This window comes from Mirounga leonina, unplaced genomic scaffold, assembly GCF_011800145.1.
Source record: "Mirounga leonina isolate KUSES-001 unplaced genomic scaffold, KU_Mleo_1.0 Mir_125, whole genome shotgun sequence".
NCBI classification, from domain to species: domain Eukaryota; kingdom Metazoa; phylum Chordata; class Mammalia; order Carnivora; family Phocidae; genus Mirounga; species Mirounga leonina.
The window spans coordinates 40,161,977-40,189,053 of record NW_023270305.1 but is presented as its reverse complement, the minus strand read 5'-3'; the positions used below and the strand labels follow the sequence as shown (position 1 = coordinate 40,189,053).

Here is a 27,077-nt window from a genome sequence, read left to right as displayed (position 1 = left end):
CAGCCAGGGCTTGAAAAGAACAAAACAACCCACAACCACCATTGCAGCTTTGTTTGTGAGACGGGTTTCTTTGCTTACTGGATGTCCCTCCCACAGCCCCTGGGTTCTGGTCCCATTGCCCTGGAGGAAACAGGCCAGTAGAGACAGGAGAGCCATCATTCAAAGAGCTCAGTACACCTGAGCTTAAAATGCCCCCTCCATTGTCTCCCAACAAACAGGAATGGACTCCTGATGGCTGAAAATTTAGTCACACCCCCACCCAAGGCCCCATCACCAGCCCCCATCTTCACACACCTTGGCCTCTGTCAGGCCCTTCCTAGGATTTGTACCACATACATGCAGTTTCCTGTCTGTTGCACCCATGCTCACTAGTCCCCCACCACCCCCAAACCCAGCAAGCTCCTACTTCTCCATTAAGACCCAACTCCAATATCCTCTTCTCTCTGAAACCTCTCCTGACTCCCTCGTGGCTGGTGCCTTTTGGCCCCCAATTCTCTGCTCTTATCTCTTCTCCACTTGACAGTCTGATGACCTGTTCATGTGTCCCTCACACATCATGGACTATGACCATGATGATAAGGACCATGTCCTCTTCATGTTTGTGTCTCTGGCACCCAACACCAGCCACCCACCCCATGCATAGTCCAAACCCACCCTGACACTTAAGATCATGTAGTCTAAACCAAATGCTCCTTACAGCACCAAAAAGATTTTCACCTAGAGGCAAACAGTGGAGGTAGATTTCACAGGGAACACAGCCTAAGACCTGAACAGCAGGAGGTAGCTTTCCCTAGAACCAGACACCCAAGCTTCATGAAGAATCTGCCTGCTGGTAGGTGAAGAGGTGCTACTCAAGATGGCAGCCAAGGTGTAATGTTCTGGGCCTCAGTGAAAATGCAGGTGATGCCCCAAAGATCTTGGGTCTGACCTTACTGCAGTCATTAGCACCCAGGGGAATCTGTTTCTCAGATCAGCCAGCTGGTGACCCAAGAGAGGGGCTGATGCCAGGAAGCAGTAAGAGTGTGGTGTCTGGAAGGGAGAAGGCAGTGCTACAGGGGACCTGAGGGGTCTCTAACATGTTGATGGATAGGGAGCTTCTCACCTTGCTCCATCCTCAAAGGCAACTTATTAGAGTATTTCTGTGACCCCTAACAAAACGCAAGGCCTTGCACATACTGGGTAACCTCATCCCACTGAAGTTTGGGGGACAACCTGCCAAAACGAGGCAAACTCAGGGGGACCATAGCTGTGTGGGTCAGCTGTGGAAGAAGCCAGAATACACAAACGTGCAGGTATTTGTGCAAGGCCATCTGGCCTACAGAGCAAGTGTCCAAGGGAATAGCGAGGAAGGGGCTCAGCTTTCAAAGGCAGTGCTGGATTCAGGGAAATCAAAGATTCCAAGTTGGTGAAGCGATCACCTGTAAACCTGGTATCCAGTATCACACGCAACTCAAATGGGAGGTCAGTGACCAGTTCCAGACCTGGTTCTCCAAAGCCCCCTGTGGGTCATTAAATTCTCTTAGCAGGTTTTCCCTTGACTATATAAATGGTCCGTTTAACACTCGGAGAGTAAATGTATTCTGAATCTGATCAAGGTAAGGTGGGAGACCCACCCATCACACGTTCGTTGACGGATTTCACCGACACTTACGTGCTGGCTGCGCACTGCAAGGGGCACGGGCTTGGAAAGGACAAGCTGGAGTCAGACAGCTCCTCACCCCGTCTGCGCCTCTCTCCCCCGGGCAGGTGTGCTGACCCCACGCCCTCCTCCCCAAAGACTTAGTGCTGTTCTGACCCTAACCCACGGCACACTTAAGGCTCCATTTAGCATCCAGTTCGCTGGTGCTGACCCAGCACTGCGACAGAGGACTGACCCCAATGTGCTGTCTCTCTGAGGCTAGGCTCCAGGCAAGGAGGAGAGGAAAAGAACAGGAGCCGTGAAAATCATGGCCCAGTCATGGATCACAGGTGTGGCAGGGGTGGGAAATCCGGTGGACTTCGGCTCCTATCGACGCACACCACAAACCGCAGCTCGTGTTTACTGAGCGCTTACTCTGTGGGGAGGACCGAGCTAAACCCTCCACCTGCAGAGCGTGAAGCGCGTGAGCCACAGGCCAGACGTCCCTGTGAATCCTGGCCCTACCGCTCCTCCCCTGTGCGACTTGGTGCAAACTGCTTAGCCTCTCTCTGCCTCCGTTTCTTTGTCGGGAAAACAGGGCAACACCAGCTCGAACTTTAAAGGTTCGTTGTGAGGATTAAGTGAGTAAAAACATAAAATGCCAAACTTGAACCCTGTCCTGGCATGGAGTGGCAGTCAGTATTATCCCATCCGTTCGTTATGCCGGGCTGCAGTGAAGACAGATCATTTCTTCCCATTTGACCAATAAGGCTTTGAGAGACTGAGTCAGCTTGCCCAAGGTCACAGAGTGGATAAGTGGCAAAGCTGGGATTTGAACGCACGCAGCCTGACTCCAAAGCCCGCAAGCCTAACCACCACCACGAGTCCAGCACTGTGTTAGCTACGAGGTAGCCAGAGACCAGTGTGGGCATGAGCAAGGGATCCCTATGGGGAAGGGACACTGAAAGAAAAAGGCAGTGGAGGGCCCGAGCTGGGGCAGCAGGGAGTGACCGGGTTGCTTCGGGAAGTGAGGGCTGCTATGCTGGCAGTGGACTGGAGCTCAAGTCTCAGAGAATGATGAGGAATTTGCCAAGGAGGAGGAAGGGCATTCCAACAAGTCGGCACCTAGAATACCAAGACAGTAAGTCGGGTGGTGGTATGGCAGGCACCTCAAGATGGGAACTAAGGCGAGGCTGGGAAGGTGAGGTGAGGCCTTACCATGAACAGCCATGTGAGCCAACGTCGGAGGTAAGATGGGACCCTGCAGGACAGCGATTCGCAAACTTGAGTCTGTACGGGATCTAGCTTGGTTGCTTGTAAACCACCCACAGCTTCCCATCCCTTCTGTTAGCCCTGGGGAGCCAATGACCGTATTAAGACAATGCAGTCGCAAGGTCTGCTGTGGTTTGAACAACAGAATTCTGGTGCTGGACTGAGAGGAGATCTGGGGACAGAAGCTGGTATAATCGGCCAAACTGGAGCAGATAAGAAGATGAGAGCTGGGAATAATAGCACCCTTCATGGACTGATACATTACACCAGGGTTTCTCCACTCAGCACCACTGACATTTGGGGCTGGCTAATTCTTTGCTGTGGGAGGCTGTCCTGAACATTATAGGCTACTCAGCAGCATCCCTGGCCCCTGCCCACCAGACGAACAGCATCCTCCCCCACTTACATGTTGACAGCCAAAAATGTTTCCAGACGTTGCCAGATGTCACTTGGGAGGCTAAAATGGAAACCCCGGTTGAGAACAACTGCTTTAAATCCTCCCATCCCTACTTTACAGATGAGGAAGTCCAGCTGCAGAAAGAAAGGTACAGGAGGGCCTCAGCCAGACTCACACGCTGGTGGTCCGTCTCCAGGGCCTGGGCTCTTAGCCACTGAGCTGAACTGCCTGTCCAGAAAGAGATTCAGGCCAGCCTTCTGGGGCACAATTATGTATTTCTTGAGAGACTGGATGATGAGAAGAGGATGAAAGAGTTAGGTTCAAAGGTGAAACGTCAGTGCTTGCCACTGAACTGTGAAGACAGTAGGTACTAAATAAATCGTTTGGATTTGACTAGAATCAAGATGCATTTGCTCAAAAAAGAAAAAGCCTGATTCTCCATGGTATGAGCCAGCGGTAGATGACAGGTTCCTGCTCACTCTGGATAGAGGAAACTCTCTGTAGGGCTGGACATGGGATGTGTGGTATAAATCAGCTGGTACCCAGATCCTAGCTGGGCCCCTTCCCAGCTGTGTGGCCCTGGGACACATTACTTAACCTCTCTGCGTCTCATTTTGCCCGTCTGTAAAACAGGGGGAGGACTCCCTACTCAGAGGCTTGATGATGTGAGAATTCAGGCAGTTAATAAGAGCAAAACGGCAAGCGGGCACGATGCCGTTGGCCCTCCTCTCCCTCAGAGAGCCATCCTCATTACCTCCCCGCCTCCCTCGCGCCCGGGATTCAGTGCTCCCCCCACTCCTTCCAATCCTGGGGAACCGGGCCAGAGCGGCAAGGAGCGGACTGTGCCCCTCTCCACCAGCAGAGCGTCCCACTGAGGCTTTAGGGGGCGCCAACAGTCTTTCGACTCCCCAGTGCGCTCTGATTTCAGGGTCCTGGGGGGTCGCCAAAAGCGCACGGCGAGCTGGGTGCCTCCAAAGGGAGCGAGATCCGTGAGTTTCAACGCGAGCCCCAGAAATTTCGGGCAGGTTCGCACCCGGCAGGCCCGGGGTCAAAGGCAGTCACTGCCGCGGGCCGGCCCGCTCAGCCCAGGCTCCCGAGGCGGAGGAGGAGCGAAGCGCCGAGATTTGGGCAGGACCCGCTCTCCGAAGCCAGGCTGCAGAGGCAGAGAGCAGAGTTTGCGGATCGAGAAAAAGAAGCTGGGGGCGGGGGAAGCAAAGGGAGAAGAAGAGGAAGAGGAGGCAAAAAAAAGAAAGGGCTGGGAAGCCGAGTTCTCTGGGGGACCCAGCCTGCAACACCTGGGCTGGGGGTCAGGAACAAAGCAGCGGCTTCAGGTCAGAAGTGCTCTGGGTGTTTCCGAAGAGAGGCGCTCCGGGGAGGCCCAGGCTGGCTGGGGATGCCTGGCGCCCCTGCGCCCTGGGCGCGCTCTCGGGCGCCGCTTACCTTCGCCGGGGCCGCCGGCGCGCACTTCCGGGGGCTGCGCTCGGGGCGCGCCGGGCCGAGCCGGGGGACCCGGAGCCGATCGCCGCGGGGAGGAAGCGGCAAAGCGGCGCCCGGGACTTGGGCGGGCGCTGACGCCTTGGAGAGAAATCCCAGTGGAGGAGCCGCCGGGGCCGGCGCGGGGCGCGGGGTCCTGGCCTCGGCGCTCACGGGCTGTCGCACCGAGCCCCGCAGACGCTGGAGGAGCCCGAGTCAGTGGGAGGAAAAGGTTGTCTCATTTCCTTCGGTCTCCCCCCTCCTCCACCCCCTCGGCTCCGGACCTGCCCTCCCTCTCCCCCGCCCCCTTCCCCAAGCCCGCGGCCCATGTGGGCGAAGGAAAGACGCGAAACCTGAACGGCTGCGGCGTGCGGCGCCTCCTTCCACGCCAAGTTAGTTCCCGCTCCCCAACTCCTGCCTGCCTGCGCGCGCTTCCGACCCTTTCCAGGGCCCCGCAAGGTTCCCCATCGGCAGTCTCCACCCTGTCCCGGAGCTCTAGCCTTTTCCCCCTGCTGGGACGAGTCCAGATCTGAAAGCAGATCTCCAAGCTCTTGCCAGCATCCATCCTCTCATTCCTGTCCCGTCGCCTGCTTTGAGCCCCGATTAAACCACCCAACCCAGACAGGATATTAGTACTTACTTTGTTAAATTTGATCGACTTTTTTTTTTTTTTTCCAGTGGGGTGTTTAAAGCCTGATGCATAATCTCGAAGGAATGTTCATTTTGATCAGAAGGAGAGTAGCCGAGGTCTTTGTTTTTTGGCCTTGCTCGTTCAGAGTTGAGGTTTTGTTTGTTAAATTCAGCAACTATTTATTGAGAGCCCGATCTGCGTTGAGCTGGGCGCTGGAAACGCAGAGATGAACCAGAAGGGCATGTTGTTCCTTGACAGTCGTCGTCGGCGACAGGTACAAGCACAGAGGAGGTCCAGGGATGCGGTGGTCTCTTAAGAGAGAGGTCAGGGACTGGAAGAGCCTTCTGTGGAGTAAAGACAGCATGGGCAGAGGCAAGAAGGAATGAGAAAGCCCCATGAGGAGGCCGTCTGGCAGAGAACGTGGCCAGAGCGGGGACCGGTGGTGGGGAAACAGGGAAGAGAATGTCGAATCAGTCCATCAAGAAAGGATAGGAGCCGCAGGGAGCAGTGGGGTGGAATTGACAGGACCTGGTGACAAGAGCTGCTGGGGGCAGATAAGGAGAGGATGAGGGGAAGAGGTAACTTCCACACCTCAGGCTGGAGTAACCAGTGACCAGTGGATGAACAGAATCCACATGCCTTTTGGCTCTGCCACCCAAGGGTGGGTGTTCCTGAGATCGGCAGTATTGACATCAACTGGTAGCTTATTAGAAATCGGGACTTGCCAGTCCCACTTGACCTACCGAATCAGAATCTACATTTTCACAAGATCTCCAGAGATTCAGATATGCACGAGAATTTTGGGAGCACTGCTCTCTAGACCACTGACCGTGTACTGGAATGACTGTATATTAGACTGTGAAGCCCCTCCTGTATATTAGACACACCTGGGGAGCTTTAAAAACTAGTATGAGGCCCCTGCCGCACCCCCACAAATACTTATTTACCTGGTTTGAGGTGATCTCCTTTGAAATGCTTTCCAGATGATCTAATACAGTCAGAGTTGAGAACCACTGTTCTAGACTTGTTCGAGAACTACTTCATTTAACCTTGAAATGTACCTCTTCAGAAAGGGAAAGAACACCCATGTGTAAATGAAAACTTAAAGACTAGTTATCTCGCTCTCACACAGAGTCGACTGGTCTGCTGGAAAGGGCCCTTGTTTCCTAAACTTAATCAGGAAAGCAGATTCTAGCCTCAGATGGCCCCTAAATTACTCTCCGGACTTGGGCACGTACTCCCCTCTCAGGCCTTAGGCTCCTTATCTGTAAAATACACACCTGACTAACTTGCAACGTGCCACGATCAGAGCTTCTAACTCTCCAGCTTTATCAGCAGGCATGGAAGGCGGTGTTGACAAGTGGGTTTTCCTGGTTTTAGTCTTATGTGCACCGGCCCCATGCACAGCCATGCATGAACAAGAGGAAGCCAAGGATTGTGTGCTGAGCACAGGGCCACACACATAATTGGTGTTCAATAAACGTATGCCAAATGTACGAATAAATAATTAAATACACTGATGCCAAGAGATGGCATAGACTTACCATAGTCTGGCCCTAATCCGGGGCCTCTTCATTTGTCCCCCTAAACTGGAGGAAGGACATCTGGAAATACTCTGACCCATGAACCTAGCTTTGGATTTAAAACAACTGCTGTTAAGAACTGCTAACATTTGTTGAATACTTAGTGCACACAGGCCTTGGGCTAAATACCCTGCTTAGGATCAGCTCATTTCATTATAATGAAGAAGGTACTGTGGGGCCCCTGCACCCCAGCTGGTTGTAGGAACCACAGATATAGAGGCACCCCCTGCCTCTGGTTGTGCAGCTCAACATAGACTCCTGAGCCCTCTTGGGGGTCTTCTGTGGGTCATTCTCCAGAACATACGTCCTTGCGTAGAGACCAGCTTTGAAGGGGTGGCTCTGGAGTGACTGCCCCAGGGTCCTACAGAAACAGATGTGTCCAGAAGCTACCCCAGGCAGCCCATGGGCAGCTACGGCTGAGACTCCTGCAAGCTACTGGCTTCGTGGCCGCGCACGCGCGTGCATGTGCGTGCCTTTTACGTGGACTAGCCTCTCAGTGGCCAGACCCTGCGCCCGGCCTTTTCACCTGTATTTCTTTCCATCCTCGCGGCGTCTTGACAGATGAAGCGCTCCTGTTTTCTTATTTTATAAACGAGACTACTGAGGCATCATGAAGGGAAGCTCTTTTTTGTGCCTGCGGCTCTTCTAGTACCCCATCCCCCGCCACCCCTGTCCCCCGACCCTGCCCCTTCCAGGGAAAAGAGAGTCCTTCCTTCAAGTCCCATTCATTTGTATGGTTACACATCATCAAAACTCTCTATGCCTCATTTTCCCACCTGAAAAATAGTTGTCCGTGATTGCCTTTTTATTAAGGTCCTGTGTGTGTGGCTTGACACCCCATAGCTTGAGAGGAAGTAAGGGGATGTAACCTGCAGACTGAGAGAAATTGAAAGTAAGTGGGGCTACTTATCCCAAGATGAGATCTATTTTCCATCTCTAGGAGGACATAATGAAAGAATAGCGTGACACCGGGGCGGTGTAATGGGCGGCTCAGCCAGTTAAGCGTCTGCCTTCAGCTCGGGTCATGATCCAGGGTCCCGGGGTCGAGCCCGGCGTCGGACTCCCTGCGTCCCCGAGGGTCCGCTGGACTGACCTGAAGGGCGGAGGTGGGTGAGAACACAAGGCAGGGGTGAGATCCAGAGGACTAGCTGGGCAGGAGGGAGTCTGTCTGCACAGGTTCGGCTTGCAGCTCTAGTTCCAGCCCGGGGTGGGGAGTTAGAAAAAGGTTCATCCCAGGAAACCGGGGCCTGAAGTAACCACGGCATGGTCCAGGCCCGGGGCTGTGGGTTGGGCTCTAGTGTGAGCAGCCTCGCTGGTGTGGCCGCCAGCAGGCCTGATCCTCCCTGTAGAGGATGCAGGAACCTCAAGGCGCTGGTGCTCAGAGCGGGGCTCCACCACCCCACACGCTGGTGTCGTGGGCTACAGCACAGCCAACTCAGGACAAGGTCCCTTCAGTTAGCCCAGAGGACATGTGGTCATTTTAACCATCAGTGTGGCGGGTCGGGGGCGGGGGTGCTGTGGCATTCCTTTGGCAACATCCTGATGCCAGGATTGTGTAGGAGCATCCCTATGTGATCCCTCGCTGAGCCCATGGATTTGCTTCTGTTTGCCCAGGCCCCCAGACGCGTTCCTGCTGGTGCCAGTTCCCAAACTCCCATCCGTGTTGCTATGACAGCAATATGACCATTTTACCCAAAGTTCACTGTGGCAGATTTTTACTACTGCTGTTGCCTCAAACAAAAATATGACCTCAGACTTTGATTATCCCCATTTTATTGTTAAGGAAATTAAGGCCCAACACCCAAAGGCAGACACCAAAAAAAAAGCCAAGCTACCAGCTGACCTAAGGTGAGACCTTCATGCCCCTATGGTTCCACCCGAAAATAAGCTGCAATGAGGTATGTCTAGATATGTCCTCACCCCAAACCCGTGTGTCCCCGTGTGACCCATTTATCTATCAATGCAGTTCAGTTAACTGTCATTTCCTGGAGACCACCTGCCCTTCACAGGAAATTGTCCAAACACTGTAGACAACCTACACTTGACACTCAGTCCTCACTCGGGGAGCGTTTTAAAGTAACAGGCTGAGCTTCAGACCAGACCAACTGAATCAGAATCTCTAGAGGTGGGACTTTTTTTTTTTTTTTTCTTTTTAACTTCTACAGGTAATTAAAATATGCAGTCAGTTTTAAGAACCACTTCTGTAGGAAATGCGGAGACAAAATCTAGGTCCTAACAGATGAGAAATTTACAAAACAGTAAGAAGCTCAGTCAAGTAGAGGATGGTTTCCAAAAGTCATCAGGAAAAGGAAAATATTGAAATCACTCCCTTGTCCGAAGCACGTTAAGACAATGCCAAACTGACAAAAATCCCTAGATTGATCTCAGCCTTGAGTGAGTGAGGTCATCCCCACATGGTCAAGGGTAGGAAATCTGGTTCCATCCCAAGAAAGTACAAATGATTGAAACCAGAATCCTTGCCCCTTCTCCTATGGCACTGCTATTTACAAGAAGCCTTCAAAAGTCCAGTGCTTATGAATTCCAGAAGTAGTAAATGATCTCCAGGAGCGTCAGAGCAAGGCAGTCATGTAAACCGAACAATGAAAGACAAAGGAAATTGCCTCATGGCCCAGTGAGAGGCTAATGGATGTGCAGACGGAGACACCAATGTGTCACCATTAATGATGTCACTTCGGGAAAATCGGGAGGATGAGTTTTTTTTTTTTTTTTTTAATGCTTTGCCCTATGGTCATTTCACATTTACTCATCTTACAAAAGTGAGCTTGAAAAGAAAATGGGTACTTGTATAAAATGTGAGTTTGGAGAAGCAGGACGATTTCTTTTTCTTTCTTTTTCTGAACGCACTGTCTCACTTTTGCCATCACATTCCCTGGCAAAGCAATGGGATTTCTGTGAAGGCCCACGGATAGTCATTTAACCAGATGGCATTTCAGCTCATTCATTCCATGACAGCCTGCCGAGATGAAACCACTCCTTCGATAGTATCAGCTACTAATGCCTCCCAGACACCTCCCAGACACGGAAGCACGGAACACATCCAGGACAAACTTTCACCAGCTTTGTACAAGGTCTAATGGATGCGTTTAATCACCAAATCAATCAATATTGAGGGTTATGTCCTCTCTGAAGTTCTAGTTCCCAGATGTGTACAACCAAATTATAATATCCACGTTCCCAGGCTTTCTCTGCCTTTTCCCCAAGTGAAGTTTTACCTGTACACAGGAATATGAGGGGATGCTGGGCACACCAGTCAGGGTTTTCAAAGAAATTTTAATAGAATATAAAAACCCAAGAAATATAAACCAAACAGATGGGTCCCCCCGTGCCGCCTGCTAATAAGAGTGCTAATCACCTCCCCCGCTTTCTTAAAATGCTTTGTGCTCAAAAGGGATGAGAGAATGAGAAGAAAGCATCAGTGAAGCATGGTCTCTCCTCTGTTTCAAAGTGGAGGCTTATCTCTCATTGAATTATTTCCTCCCGGGCCCCAGTCAGAAGAGCTGAAGTCTAAATACTCTTGGCTCAACCACTGTGTCTTACTTGGAGTACTGGAGTAGAAATCAAAATATTTCTCTAGCCAGTGGCTGTTGCCCAATACAACCTTACCTCTGATTAATGATGGGTCTTGAATCAACACATATCCACCAGTTAAACCATAAACATAGCTTAGTATAAATTTTGTGTCTTCCCCCCCCTCCATTTTCCATAGGGAGATTCTCACGTGCGGGCTGACACCGCCTTTCCTTCCTTCATTTCGGCCAACAGGGTTAAATAAACATGAACGGAACTTCAATAAATCATCCATATAAACACTCTCTCTAACCAATAGGAAGCCACTGTAAAAGTGAGAGTTTTCAATTATAAAAACATGAAAAGATGGAACTGTGAAGCATGCCTAATGAAATAGCTAATAGTTAATCTCTAAGACAAGGCAAGTTAGACCTTCTGGCCACAATATATATGACCCTAAAAAGTATCTAGAAGATAAATATCTTTCTACTTTTCTATTGAAAATATCATAGACTCATTATAAAATGGAGACATTGTACTATAATTTTAGTCTCATGATCTGTTAAAAAATTACACTTCAGATGTGGCAAATAAAAAGTCACATTTTTAGAGAAATAAGAAACACTAGAGTTCCAAACAAAGTATAAAATTTAAATTAAAGGGGCACCTGGGTGGCTCAGTCGGTTAAGCGACCAACTGTTGGTTTCGGCTCAGGTCACGGTCTCAGGGTCGTGAGATGGAGCCTGGCATCAGGCTCCACACTCAGCCCGGAGTCAGCTTCAATTTCTCTCTCCCTCTCCCTCTGTCTCTCCTGCTCATGTGTGCTCTCGCTCTCTCTCTCAAATAAATAAGCAAATTTTTTAAAAATTTAAATTAAAGTAGCTCAACCTACCGGCATAATTGAACTGGACATTGAGTCCTCTTTCAGCACTCCCTTACAAGACTACCTGCAGTGGTTCTAAATTCCTCCAAGACTTGTTTCCTGTGACCGAAAGGTGTGAGCTTGAGAAAGTCATAAGCAAATTAGAGTGAGTTGGTCTGAAAGATAAGTGGGCAAACGTAGGACAGACGACAAAACGTACCCAACTCTTCATTTCCCTGAAGAGAGTGCACCCGCCAGATGGTTGAGGGGGCCCCGAACTTGTGCCCACCCCGCAGCACATCATTTACCCTGTTCTCTGGTTCATAAATTTCATGGTAGCAAGTTCTGGAACATGGTGTCCTTATGCACAGGTGTGCTAGATGTAATCGAACCAAATGGATGGCAGTCTGTTCATTAACCCGGTGCTTAAATCGGAGTGATTTCCATCATTAAACTGATACTTGCCACCGGCGACCCGTCAGCCCTCTGTGTCTGGGCACAGTGGATGGAGTTTGGGATCTACTTTGGATGTGAACAAGGAGTCTAAGATTAGGATCCTAACAGAAGAAGAGATAATAAATGAAAATGAAAGGCTTGGTTCGTTTGCTTCCCTTAAATGTCCACACCTGGCATTCTTCAAATTAGCGGGTTTGATTAATGTATTTACCATACAATCCATTGGCTTTATTTTTAACGGTTTACTGCAGAAAACAGGCTTTCCAATAGAAGAAGACATCCTTATTCCTGTTTTTGTTTTAGCTGCCTACATTCACTGAGGGGAATCGCAGTGTTGTTCTGTGCTGGGGGTGGGGGTGAGAGTGGGGGGCGGGAGGATGGGGGGTGTGGTTGGGGGAGGGGTGGCTGTGAGTTTCGGAGGGTGTGCATCCTGACTGGAAGCTAGGGAGTTCTGCAGAAAACTGCAGAAAACCCATCAGAAGCATAGGGTTTGCTTGTGATGAGATGTGCAGAACGACAGAGCTTCCACGCAGATGTGTGACCTGAACCCCCCCCCCCGGGCACATGAGAAGTTTGGTCCGGTCAGGGGTCTTGGCTGTGCCTCAAGCCCCTGCTTGCCAGAACTTTCTTCCTCACGCTACTACCTCGTCCCTTGTCTTTGATCCTCCCAATTGCCTCCTTCCCCTCAAGCCTGACCGTGCCTGAACCTGCTCCATCATTTAAAGCACATTAATAAATTATTATTAGATAAGTTTTCTACATTATGTACCCATGTATTGATACTTTTCCATATATTTCTTTTCATAACCAAATGTCTCAGACAAATGGGTGTGTTTACTACCATTACTTTCTTAACCTCCACTCAATCCTCAACTCACTGTCGTCTGGTCTGTCCCCAGCCCTCCACTGAAACTGCACTCGCCCACATCACCAATAGCCCGCAAATGTCAAACTCCAGGGGCCGTCCCTAAGCTGGTGTTGCTGATCTCCCTGCAGGACTGCCCACTCTTGGCCCCTTCTGTCTCCACACCCTTCCCCCCTCACTTCCGAGCTTGTCCATCTCCTACGACCCCTCCTACCTTTGTGATCCTTCCTTCCTCGTGACCTTCCTTAGCTGGCTTTGCTTCGTAACGAACACATCTATCCTCGTCACTAAAATCCTTCTGGGGTCTCCCACCTCTTCCCGGATGAAGTCTAGATTCCTTAGCCTGGGATGCAAAGCCCTTTGGGGCGGCCCCTACCTGCCTCTCCCACTCATCCAGTAACAACCTGTCATGCTTTCACCAGATCAGCCTCTTCACAGTCTCCCAAACATGTCATTGCTGTTTCACGCTTCTCTACCTTTGTACAAAATGTTCTCGACTCCACCCCCATCCTCCCCTAAGGAATTCCAGTTCATCTTTTAAGACTCAGAACAAAGGTGAGCCATTCTGAGTAGGCTTCCCTGCCCCCGAAGAGAGGCAGCGCTCCCTCCCGAGAATCTACAGCCTTGGGGACACGTCTCCCTCATGAGCTCTGCACCGTTGTCTCACCGGGATCCCAGTCTCACCAGCACAGTAGGTGCTTGTCCATCTGGCTCCAGAATTTGGCACAGTGCCTAGCACCTAGTAGGGGCTGCTACATGATGAGGGTGCAAGAGACATCCCACACTTCTTTTATTTCTTTACATTGCATTTGATTTGCCCTGAGCTTCCTACTCTCTCCATGGGGAAATGTAATCTCAATCATTATTGGGGGCATGCCAGCTTCTCAGGGTCAGGAGAAGGTCCCTGGTGACTTAGACCATTAAGAAGATGCAAAGAGGTCCTCCAGACTCGGTCTATACTAGTCACCACATCTAGGTTTATTGTCCAAGCCTGCATGGAACCAGGAGGCAGGTTCTGTCTGCTGAGGCCTGGGCCTTGGAGTTTTTTCCCCACAGATGTTCTCAAGGCCACAGCCCTGAATGTCTAGTTATTTCTACACCCCCATCACCCCTCCTGCCCCAAGCAGCACCCATCGTGGGTGCTGTGGGAAAGCAGGGTCCAGGTGTTCAGAAGTCATGAACACCCCAGTGATCCCGTCCTTAGTTTCCTGTTCAGGGACTCCCTAGCTTCCAGTCAGGATGCACACCCTCCGAAACTCACAGCCACCCCTCCCCCAACCACACCCCCCATCCTCCCGCCCCCCACTCTCACCCCCACCCCCAGCACAGAACAACACTGCGATTCCCCTCAGTGAATGTAGGCAGCTAAAACAAAAACAGGAATAAGGATGTCTTCTTCTATTGGAAAGCCTGTTTTCAAAGACAAGGGCCCCCCAAAACAAGGGCTCACCAGGGTCTTCCCACCTTCCTGAGGCAGAGGAGAGAAGAGTACAGCAAAGAGAATGAGACATAAAAGAACATCTCAATAAATTATTCTGCCACGTAACCTTCAATGAATTTGTTTCCTCACTTAATTAAAAGCAGAAATGTCCGTGAAAAACAACAAGAATGAACTTGCTCTTCCAAAGAAAGACACCTCCACCGGGCAGCCCTCCTCGTTCCGAAGAAGCCTCCTTACCCCTCCCCCCAGGGAGGGAGGCCTGGAGTCTCTGGGATCCGCCCCTCTGTGGCCCAGGACACCACTCACATGGCCAAGCTTACTGGAGCTGCCGACTTGGATTGCTGACGCGGGCATTTACAGCGGCAGCTGCACTAACCCACTTTCTCTCCTGGATGATTTTAATCTCTTTAATTTTTGCCCAGCCTGTGAGAAAACTGAAAGCGCGGCTGGGAAGGGGCGGGAGATAGAAGTTGCCAGTCAGGAGCCGAGTGGTGGTTAAATCCCATGGGAGGAAATCCTTTCAGGAAAACAAGCATTACTAGTGAGGACAAAGCTGCCAATGTAACTTTGTTCCAAGAATAAATAGCACATTTTCCCTCAGTGTTTGCTTTTCTCTCTTTGATCCCCTGAAGCCCTCTGGAAATGCGCGGCCCGCATTTTTCCTCCCCTCCGAGGCAGAGAAGGAGCCACAAGCAGCCTCTTGAGACTCTTCAACAGAGGCCTAAGTAGGGGCTCCCAGGTACTTCTGGAGCCAGGAGGCCTGCGGAAGCTGAGGACCCAGGCGTTTCGGCCAGGTGGAATCACCACAAATAGGCCACCGTGTTTCCAAACATGTCATCGTGCTGCCCAGAAGCTGTTTAAAAGGGACTAATAACGGAGACGGTCTAGGACCAAAGCCACTGGGAGCCACGAGGGTTTGCAAACGGGGAGACAATGCAGAGCTGGTGTGGGTTAATGTTTAGCTTTGGTAAATGCCTGCACGCAGAGAGGCTGATGAGAACATGCCCTCGCCGTGGGGAGTTTATGGTTCAAATGCTCTAAAAACCACAGTCCGTAGTTACATAGTTCTTTTCCCAGATAGCTTCATTTCAAGGGAGTTGTAGGCAGGCCAATAGCAATGAAAGATAAAGACAGGCCTTGGTGTCAAACAGACCTGCATTCAGTTGTGGTTCTCCCACCTGCTGGGTGTGAAGTGAGGCCAGTACTCGGTTTCCTCGTCTGTCTGTCGGATGGGAGTGATAATGCTCATCTTATGGGACAGTCAGGGAACACGGATAAAGTGAGGATGCATGTACACTTAGTATGCTTGACTCTAAGGGGTCAATAAATGTCAGTTCCCTCCCACCACTGTCTCCACACAGTATATCATTCAAATAAGACAATACTTACGAAGCACCGATTAATGGTAAGACCCATACCAGGTTGATGCAAAAAGCCACGAAGTAGAAAAACCCACTCACTGGGAAGCTACAAACAACATTAGTATTCAAGTCTGGAAGTGTCAAGTAACAGGTACATGCATTGTCACATGTGCAGGAGGCCCTAATCACTGGCTGATCTTGCCAGTCAGTTCTAAGGGTCCCCTAGAGGGCAGAGGTATCCGAGGGAAAGCTTTATGGAGAGGAACGGGCTTGCTCTGAACAGAGAGGCAAAGAACAACCAGATATATTTGGAAACGCTTATATAGACTTATGCTCCTTAGGATCCCCTAAGGGGAATTTTGGGAGATATTTGGAAAGGAAATTGAGGAATATGATGATGGCAAATTCATTGTCACTATTCCTATGGAGAGGTAGACTTTACTTCTCCTTTTCTTGAATCTGGGCTGGTCCCATGACTGATTAACAAATAGAATGTAGCAGAAACCTGGGGTGCAGTTGGGGACTTAGCCTTTGAGAGAATCAGTAGCTTTCGCTTCCTGCTTCTTGGAACTTTTGCTCTTGAGACACTGTCTCTCAGAACTCAGACACCATGCTGTGAGAAGCCCAAGCCATGTGTAGGCTCTTTGATCAAAGCCCCAACAGAGCTCCCAGCCAACAGACAGTATGAAGACTAGCCATGTGAGCAAGCCATCTTGCATATTCCAACCCAGTCGAGCCCCCAGATGACTGCAGTTGATACCACATGGAGCAGAAGTTCCCCCCAAGTGATCCCAGTCAACCCACAGAATAGTGAGAGACAATAAAATGGTCCATGCCTTTAGATAAAAATTTGGGACTGGTATGTTATATAACGATAGATCATTGAAAGAGGAAAGTACTTATGAGAGGCCTTGACTGCCAAACACCAAAGTGTATACTTCATCATCATCATCATCATCATCACCAAACTACTAGTAAATGATCACTATGTGCCAGATGCTATGTTATAAATTCTTCATATATTCTTAAAATGTAACCTGTTTTTAAATTTGTGTGGTAGGTACTATTATTCATATTTAATAGCCAAGCAAATGAAAATTTAAAAAGCTTTAGAAATTTGCTCAAGATTATACAGCCATGAAATAGTAAAGATGGGATTCAGCCGGTCACATCTGACCACCCTCAAACCTGCCGTCTTCTTGCTGCAGGAAGAACAGGCAATGGGCACACTGATAATCTGGGGAGATACAAACAACACTTCCAGCTGGAAATTGGCAACCGGTTTGAAAAACACAAGCTGAGGTGCCTCACTGGCTCAGTCAGTAGAGTATGCAGCTCTTGACCTCAGGGTCTTGAGTCCAAGCCCCACGTTGGGCATGGAGCCTACTTACAAAACACGCACACGCATACACACAAGCTGCCTGGGCTTGTCAAAATCCAGGCCAAAAAATGGCCATGAGTCTACCTCCATATTCAGTGACTGCATAAGACGATTTAGGAGGCATAAGCATGAAAAATTTTTAAATAAGGGGTTGGTCAGGAAAACAGAAGCTACTTGTATTGGTTATCTCTTTCTGCATAATCACCCCCCCCCCCAAAAAAACCTTAGTGGCTTATAATAACAATAACCATTTATTATTTGTCACTAAGGGCCAGGAATTTGGAAGTGGCTCAAACTGGGAAAGCCGAGCTTGGGATCTCTGGGGAGGCTGACTGGGGTTTAAGTCATCTGAGGACACGCCCGAAACTAGAGGACCCACTCCACGGCAGCTCGCTCCCACGGCTGGCAGATTGCTGCTGGTTGTGGGTGGGGCGTCTCGGCACCTCATCAGACAGGCCTTTCCAGAGGGCTGTTTGAGTGTCCTTATAACTTGAAAACTGGCTTTCCCCAGAGCAAGTCTTCCAGAAGGCCAAGGCAGAAGCCACAACGCCTTTTATGACCTAGTCTCAGAAGTCACACACCATCCCTCCCATCTGACTCCACGGGTTACACAGAGCCCTCCCTGATTCAGGTGGCCAGGGCTCTGCCCAGTCATGAGTACCAGGAGAAAGCAATCACTGGGGCTCTCTCCGCGGCTGGCTACCACATTCCTTGATCTAATCTAAGTACTAAAGACTTTAAAACAGGACATCTGAGGCTTTCGCATCTGTTTGCAGGACAACGAAGCAAAGGTCAAGGAGGCTCTTTGTGATGATCTCAGCCTGCATCACCACCACGAGAGGGTCTAAAGAGCTTACTTGGAAGCCACTTCAAATATCAGAAACCTTTGAGAAATTCCTACCATCCACCTTGGCCAGCAACTCTGAAGCAAGAGATTCTCTAGAGGTTACTGTTGGCCATCTAGGCTGACTACTGTCTCCAAAAGGTTCATTCACTGGACAATACCCTGCAGCTGCTGAGAACCTCGGTCTGCTTCCGGTGAGTGTGGCCTCCCCCACTCCTCTGCCTTCCAGTCTCATGCCTTTCACTGACTGACACTACCCGGGATCATAGAGAGAAGGAAACTCTGGGAAATGTCATTTCTGGCCTCTCCTTTGTGCTGCAGGCAATTCGTGGGTGAAAGCAGGTGGTAGTGATGCTGAGCTGCCCACAGATAGTCCTGACAGAACTTTGGGGGGTTTCCTGTCAATGAAACATGTATAATAGTATGCATTTTGGCTTGAGATTCTCCCTTCTACTCCAAAGACAGTAAAAACAGTTTAAAAAAATTTTTTTAAGTAAGACAAGTTATGCTCACAAACAAGGTAAACATTTCCATGAATGAGAGAGCAATGAACAGGGGTGAAGCCCTAAACCTCTGGATTCAGAAATGGACAGAGAGGGTTAGAATTCTACCCCTTGGGGCACCTGGGTGGCTCAGTCATTAAGCATCTGCCTTCGACTCAGGTCATGACCCCAGGGTCCTGGGATCGAGTCCCACATTGGGCTCCCTGCTCGGCGGGAATCCTGCTTCTCCCTCTCCCACTCCCCCTGCTTATGTTCCCTCTTGCTGTGTCTCTCTCTGTCAAATAAATAATAAAATCTTAAAAAAGAAAAAAAAAAGTATCTACCCCTTTAGGGATGTTATGGATTGAATGTTTGTATCCCCTCAAAATACATATGTTAAAACCCTAATCCTCATGTGATAGGATTAGGCATGGAATCTTTGAGAGGTGATTAAGTTTAGCTGAGACCCTGAAGGCAGAGTCCCCATAATGGGATTAGTGCCCTTACAAGAAGAAAAACCAGAGCTCAGTCTCTCCAGGAGCACACAAAGAGGTCACGTGAGCATCCAATGAGATGGCCCCCATCTGAAGCCGGAAAGCCAGGCTTCACCAGGAATGAAATCTGCCAGCACCTTGATCTTGGACTCCAGAACTCTGAGAAATAAATGTCTGTTTTTAAGCCCCCAACCTACTGTGTTTTAACTTGGCAGTCTGAACTAAGACAAGGAATTTCAACTCCTAAAGGGTGATGGGACTTAAAAGCACACCATGCCTGATAAGAGGCCAGAGCTGGGCTCACCTCATGAACGAAGGCTACTGGAAGCTGAGAACCACACTGGACTGTGGCTTGTTAAAGTGGAGTATCTATGGCCTTGTTTCAAGTGATTGTCACCCATCCACATCTTGAAGAAGAGAAAGGCCTTCCATGTATTATGTCCTCACTGAAATCCACAGCTTTCTTATATTAGTTCCATCTTCTTAACTCCTGCAAATTATGTTATTAGATTTACCAATAAATTTTACTAGCTTTGCCTCATTTCTTACAACCCAAGTCTTCAGTGCGAATTTGCATGTCTTTTTGCTGAAGTACATCCTTTAGTAACTTTCTCCAAGGTCTATGAAAAGGTAAGTGCTCATGCTTTTTTGTTTTCTGAAAATACCTTTATTTTCTCTCCCCTTGTATGATAGCTTGATTGGGTACAGAATTCTAGGTTGGCAGAAATATTTCCTCATAACTTTAAAGGTGTTACTGTCTTCTAGCATCTACAGCTACCAATGAAATGTCTTTTGTCAGTCTAACTGGTTTTTTTCCTTTCTATTAATTGGTAACAATTTCTCTTTATATCCTTCATGTTCTAGAGTTTCCATTAATATGTCTAGATGTGAGTTTATTTCATCCTGCTCAGAACACTGTCTGCTTTACAATCTTAATACTCATATTTTTCTATAGTTCTAACATTCTGTTACTACTGCTTCTAATATTGATTTTCTGCCGTATGCCATTCCCTTTATTTTGTACTTCTTTATATCCTATTTCATTTGTGTTGGAACCTTTTTGCCTGCCCTCCACATCATCATATTCATATTTTTTATCTCTTTAGCTCTATAGCTTTCCATGTGATTTCTACCATACTATATCCCAATTCATCAATTATCTCTAAAGAGTTCCCAATCTAGAGCTTATTCTATGTATGGATTTGTATTTTAAATTTCAGAGAATATACTGACATTTCCAGGATTTTTGATTCTTTTTTTTCTATGTCAAGATTTACTTATGTTCAGGATTCACATCTAAATTGTTTCTGTTTCACAATACTTGTTCTTCTTTATGGATATTATTCTGTTCCTTAACTCTTTGGATATTGTATTCATTTATTTAATAACCTATATATAGGGCTAGTATATATTATTATAAGGTATATATATATGTATATATATAATATATACCTGGAGAGGTAATTGAGTAAAATTCAGTCTTCCAAAGTAAGACAGTAAGAGAGAAAGGAATTCAAATTTATTGTAATGTTTTAGTTATTTTAAAAGAGTGAATTTGAAGGAAGAAGTAGAAGATATCTGGTACAATATTCTTATCAACCTAACTTATAAATTCTATGCAACTCTGATCAAAATCTCACTAGGTAGGGGCACTTGGGTGGCTCAGTCATTAAGTGGCTGCCTTTGGCTCAGGTCATGATCCCAGGGTCCTGGGATCAAGCCCCGCATCGGGCTCCCTGCTCGGCGGGGAGTCTGCTTCTCCCTCTCCCGCTCCCCCTGCTTGTGTTCCCTCTCTCACTGTCTCTCTCTCTGTCAAATAAATAAAAAAATAAACAAACAAACAAATAAATAAAATCTTAAAAAAAAATCTCACTAGGCATTTTCATTGAAATTTGTCCATTTCTAAACTGCATATGGAAAAACAAAAAGCCAAGATGTAGCCAAAATAATTCTGGAACAAAGAACTTACCTTAGAAGCTATATAGGCACACTGTAAAGTAAGACAGCAAGAATAACAGCCCAGAGATGGACAAGCAGATCAATGGAATAGAATAAAGAGCCCAGAAATAGGGGCATCTGGGTGGCGCAGTCAGTTAAGTGTCTGCTTTCAGCTCAGGTCATGATCCGAGGGTCCTAGGATCGAGTCCCACATCGGGCTCCCTGCTCAGCAGGGAGCCTGCTTCTCCCTCTCCCTCTGCCTGCCGCTCTGCCTACTTGTGCTATCTCTCTGTCGAATAAATAAATAAAATCTTCAAAAAAAAAAAAAAAGCCCCAAAATAGACCCAGTATAAAGCAGATGTATAAAATCCTTGCTATAAAGTAGATGAGACATTATAAATCATTGGGGGAAATACTATTTAATAAATGGAACTGAGACAACTTAATTTCCATATGGACATTTTCATAGCTAAAACAATACCACTGAATCTCCATTAACACCATTCAAAAAATAAATTCCAGATTGATTGTAAAATCAAAGCATCTGTATGACCTTGGAAAGGGAAGGAACTCCTAAACAGAATACAAAAAGCAAAAATTATAAAAGACTGATTAATTTGATTAAATCAACACTAAAACTTTAGTATAATAAATCCACTTTATTGAGAGTGATAGACGAGTGTTCCTTCCTTGTATTCACAGAATAACAGGAATGGATGATTAGCATATGAAATACTAGTACAGGGAAAATGAAACAAAATAACACTGAGCTTCCATTTAACATTTCTCAACAGGACAAAAGCTGAAAGTCTGACATATTCCTGTTGGCCAGGGTGAAGAAAAACAGGAATTGTCAAAACTGCAAATGCAAGTACTATTTGATTCAAACACTTTGGAGAATTGTTCCATAAGAATTGGAACCTGGAAGTTGACCACCCAGTCATGTTAACTGTAGGTTAATACCTCAAGTGAAGTCCTGCCCCTATGCTCTAGAAAAGAGCTCTCTTTGCAGTCATAAAGTATTGGAAACATCCTTCATCAGAAGGAAAATAGACAAGTACTGATATAAAGAATAAAATATCAAGACAATTTGTGACTGAATTATATATTTTATATATCAGCAAAAATAAATTTTAACAACATAATGTCGAGTGGGGAGAGTTGCATAACACTGTGTCATATGAGACCATTTCTGTACATTCATGAAAAACAGTTATATATTGTCTGTTGATATCTATGTACATTTACACATGACAGATTTGTGGTAGTCCTTGCTTCTGGGGAGGAAAGGAGGTGAATGGAGATGAGAGCAAAAGACAGTTCAACTTGATTGTAATATTTTATTTCTTTACAAAGAAAAAGAAACAAAAGCAAGTAGGACGAAAAGTTTCCATTTATTTGTTTTTGAGTTCAGCACATTAATGTTCATCATCTGTAGTTCTTTTGTATTTTTTCCCCAATTAAGAAATCAAAGATCTATTACCCTATCTATCAGAACATGTGAATCCATCAAGATGTTTTGATGTTTTCCTGTGTTCCTATGTTGAAGGTGCACTGAGAGTCAAACAGAATAGCACTGAAGCTGGGCTAAACTAGAAGCCCCAGAGTTTGTAAGAGAAGACCACCATAATGGAGTTGGTGACCCAGAGGTGGTCAGAAGGCTCCATATTCTGCAAGAGCCATGCTAAATGCCACCAACCTGTCAACTTTGGCTGCCTTAACGGAGTCTTCTTGTCCCCAGAATCTATCTACCTCAAATGTTGACCACAGCCAGGTCAATACCTGGGCAAAATTTAGGAAAACCTGACCAGGGCTTCAGACAGGAGAGAGCCAAGTGATTCATAAAATTTGCAGCCTGACTAACTCTGAAACTTAGAATATGAATTCACCCGGCAGAATTCCCTCAGGGCCAGGATTAGTAAGGGGGGCTTTTTTTCTTCAGCAAAGGCTCAGACCCAAGGAATTTCATTACCTAATCTGGATGGTTCCCAAACTCTTTCTATACTAAACTCTAATCCTAATTTTACTAGCGATGGTAAACTGGTTCCCATTAAGTAAAGTTAATTCCTCAGGCCCAAATCTCTACCATGCCAGTTTGCCGAAGGAACATGCAGACTATGATCAAGGAAGTAGTTAATAGTTCCCAAGAAATCAAAGTGGAGATGGATAAAATAATATCCAAATTTTCAAAAAGGGGGAAAGGTGGATCCCAGGAATGATACCAATTAGATGTAGTCTAGAACCTCTTAGTGACTATGAAAATAAAAATATGACAATATGAATGAAAGGCAATGTTCACATGAGTTTAGGAATCAGGCAGGCCTTGAAGGTCTGCTTCACCTTTTAAGAGAAATATAAAGTTGAAAATCTGCTTTTCTTCCCTGAGCCTCAATTTCCCTTTCTGTAAAATGAGGTCATTAATACTTATTCCACAGGATTTTTTGTGGAGATTATAAGTGGTAATGAATGCAAGACATTAAGCATTGAACCTACACATACCAGTTGCTCAATAAAAATTAGTGATGATGATGATGGTGGTGGTGGTGATGATCTATAAGTATTGAGAGAGAATGCAAAGATCATTAAGGACTGGGAAAGATATATTAATAGCTGTTCCAGACTGATTTCATTTATTATTTAACTTGGGTCATTAATTGGGTAAACCAAGGAAATACCATTAGCCCTAATCTGTCTTCATTTTATAGTCTTTCATTATACGAGCAGAGTCTTTCATTATACTATATGTTTGTATTCAAAATGATACCATGTTATCTATGAAGAGGAATCTTCAGTCTGTTAATAACTGTACCAAGTCACTAATTTTGTTTATGACCAATGTGCTGCCTCGTTTAATAGCTCATTGCTTATTGATGGTTTGGGTCAATTCATAGTGAAGATATTTATACATTTAGGCCTCCCTAGACTTGAAATTAACTTACCAGATTGGGGCAATCTGTATTTCGTTGAAGATAACAACTGTACAGCTTTCATTATCACATTCCCTAAGGAAAACATTTTAATTTTTTTTTTTAAGATTTTATTTATTTGAGAGAGCGAGAATGAGAGAGAGTACATGAGAGGGGGGAGGGTCAGAGGGAGAAGCAGGCTCCTCGCTGAGCAGGGAGCCCGATGCGGGACTCGATCCCGGGACTCCAGGATCATGACCTGAGCCGAAGGCAGTCGCTTAACCAACTGAGCCACCCAGGCGCCCAAAAACATTTTAATTTGATTTAATACCTCCCTAAAGGAAATACTAAGGTATAAGATTTTGTTGGGTAAGGCTGAGCTTTGGAGAGCCACAAACCACTGTAATGTAGAGAATTTTCCACTAGAGAATGCCTGGGTTAAGACAGATCAATAACCCATGCATTTTATTTTATTTGAACAGACAATATTGAAACTCATATGATATCATAAGCATTTCCTCATGTTATTAACAACTTTTTATTTGGTATTAACATTTTATTTGAATAGACATTCAGTGTGAAGCAACAAAGTGATTTAGCTGCTAAAGGAGGGATCATGACCATGGACTATGTCAAAAAGCCAAGTGTTGAAGATGCAAGTGGTGGCAATTCTGCTGTATTTTGTGTCGGTGAGACTTCTTGAGTTTTGATCCTGTGCTAGACAGCAAACCACCAGTGAGATTCTGACAGGTTGCAAGCAATCAGAGTTGTGAAGCCTTGCCAAAGATCACACAAAGAGCGAGAACATAATGAGGAACCAGATCATAGAAGCAAAACTCAAGGGACTCAGAGTGATCAGACTGAAGAAAAAGAAATGTAAAAGGAACATGATAATTATATTCAAATAGTTAAAGGAGGAAAACAGGGGCACCTAGGTGGCTCAGTCGGTTGAGGGTCCGGCTCTCAGTTTCAGCTTAGGTCATGATCTTGGGGTCGTGAGATTGAGCCCTGTGTTGGCCTCTGTGCTCAGCACCAAATCTGCTTGTCCCTCTCCCTCTGCTCCTGCTCTCTGTCTCTCAAATAAATGAATAAAATCTTTAAAAAATAATAACAAAGGAGGAAAAAGGGGGGAGGGGAGGGAATTGTGACTCAGGAATCCCACCCACAAGGCTGCTGTCTATGAGTCAGAGTCAGGAAGACATTATTAGCTATGCAACGACCCAGAGAATACACGACTCAGCTCTTTTTCTGAATAAACTACTATCACCATGTTTTAAAAGTTGAATCCTAAAAGCTATATCCTGGATTGCACCCTAGAACAGAAAAAAAGACATTTGGAAAAAGTCTATATACTTTAGTCCATGTATGGCACCTAGGTCAGTTTCTTTCATTAAATGTACCATGGGTCTGTAAGAGGTTTATTCAGATTTCCCTGTTTTTCTCTTTCAAATATTTGAATTTCATGTTGGGGAGACTTTTTCTGGAGTTTTGAGTCTAGTTCTAGGCAGCAAACTACCAGCTTAGGAACATAATCTTTAAAAGCCATATGCACAAAGATGTCCATTACATCATTACGTACACCCGTGAAAATTTGGAAACAGTATAGGAGCTGTTGAATGATGGCCCATCTTTGTGATTCCATGTCTTGAAGCCATTACACATGTTTATGAAGTTAGCATTACCATAAGGAAATGTTTATGATGTGATATGAAATGTAAAAGCTGGATACAAATCTGAGTTGTAGCCCCAACAGCTGGGCAATTTATGTGCATTAAAAAAAAAAAAAAAGACACTCAGAATGAGTACACATTTTCTCTGGATACTGGGTTCTTTTTCTTTTTCTCTATTTCTAGTTTTTCCTCTAATAGATATTGTATTACTTTCATAATAAAAAAAGATTTGAGCTAGTTTCATTATGTAAACGGTTTAGAAGCCAACCTCTTCCCTCTCACCCCCAGGCTTTGCCTGACTAGAGAATGTTGAAGGGCTGCAAATTAACATCTGAAGATTGCACAGCATAAAACCACTCACAAGGATTTTTTTTTTAGAACCTGAACTATGGCTTAATCCATTAGAGCTGGGGGAAAAAAAAAAAAGTCTGCATGCTTCTAAGCAGTCACAAATGGCTTAGAGGCAAGAGGGCCAGCAAGATAGAAAAGTATGCCAAAGATATCTCAACTGGAGAGGAGTGTCCCATATGTAAAGATGGAAAACAAAGCCGGGGGCGAGGGGGATTAGAATCTGTCACAGATCTTAGACAAAAAACTAAAATTACATTTTAGGACAGACAAAGGTTTGTAAAATAAGTGTGGCAATAATCCAAGCTGAGGGGCGCCTGGGTGGCTCAGTCGTTAAGCGTCTGCCTTCGGCTCAGGTCATGATCCCAGGGTCCTGGGATCGAGCCCCGAATCAGGCTCCCTGCTCAGCGGGAAGCCTGCTTCTCTCTCCCTCTCCCACTCCCGCTGCTTGTGTTTCTGCTCTCGCTATCTCTGTCTCTGTCAAATACATAAATAAAATCTTTAATAATAATAATAATAATCATCCAAGCTGAAAAGCATATATTTAAGGATAGCGTTTATCCAGAACAAAGATTTAAGTTTCATTACCAACAATGCGTCACACGGCCATCGCAAAAAGCCCAAGGAAAATCCAAGTCAGGGAGCAGAAACGCCACAGGCAAAACACGGAGCACAGAGTGTGCAGAGATTGTATTGGATCAGGGACAGCCTTTGCTTGGATGAGCCGGTCATCCCGCAGCTGAGGGCGCCGTACTGAAGGCTGATGAAAACAGAACCCCAGGCACAGAGATGAGAGCATCATCCCATTTATGTGGGGGAAAAGTCTGGCCAAATGATACCAGCACCTGCACCCATCTTGCACAATCATCCGGGCATTTAGTAGTCCTGAAATTGTTGTGGAGAGCAGCCGTGAGTCAGAATCCCTCCAAAGAGACCCCATCCAGCTGGGCACTTTATTTGCCCAGCGATGGGCCACAGATGGATGTGAACTGCATGTAAGTTGTACCAATCATCCACTTGTTAGCCAGGAATATGGGCTTTTTTATCTCTAATACCAAAACAAATCAAAACAGTTTTTAAAGATTTATTTATTTGAGAGAGTGCACGAGCAGGGGGGAGGGGCAGAGGGAGAGGGACAAGCAGACTCCCTGCTGAGCATGGAGACCAACGCAGGGTGGAGCGAGCCCAGGACCCTGAAGTCCTGACCTGAGCTGAAACCAAAAGTCAGTCGCGCAACCGACTGAGCCACCCACGTGCCCCTCAAAACATACTTTAATAAATTCTGTTTCCATAAAACATTTAAAGGCCTGTTACTAGTGTGAGTTCAATTTCATCCCTGTTGATTATGGAACTGGTATCAACAGGCGGAGTTATCAAACCTATGGGATATATTTGTAGTTTAGTCTAGTATGTATATCCCTGTCTCCAAAACTTCAGGATTATGACTTCTTCCCAGTGGATACAATACACTTTTAACCCAAGCAGTCAGACTGCTGGGAGCTAATGTTCAGCAGTTCTGAATATCTT

The 27,077-nt window shown here is 46.6% G+C and overlaps 1 protein-coding gene across 1 annotated transcript in view; it reads right to left on the bottom strand.

The window, feature by feature from the left end:
* The window catches only part of EVA1A (eva-1 homolog A, regulator of programmed cell death), a gene marked incomplete at its 5' end in the record, with an annotated part of 47,619 nt that extends 42,642 nt beyond the window's left edge, over nt 1-4,977 (bottom strand). The window contains one exon of the mRNA XM_035001207.1: nt 4,728-4,977. Coding sequence (XP_034857098.1) covers nt 4,728-4,977 — 250 coding nt within the window. The remainder of the gene's footprint in view (nt 1-4,727) is intronic.
* Between the last annotated feature and the right edge of the window lie 22,100 nt (nt 4,978-27,077).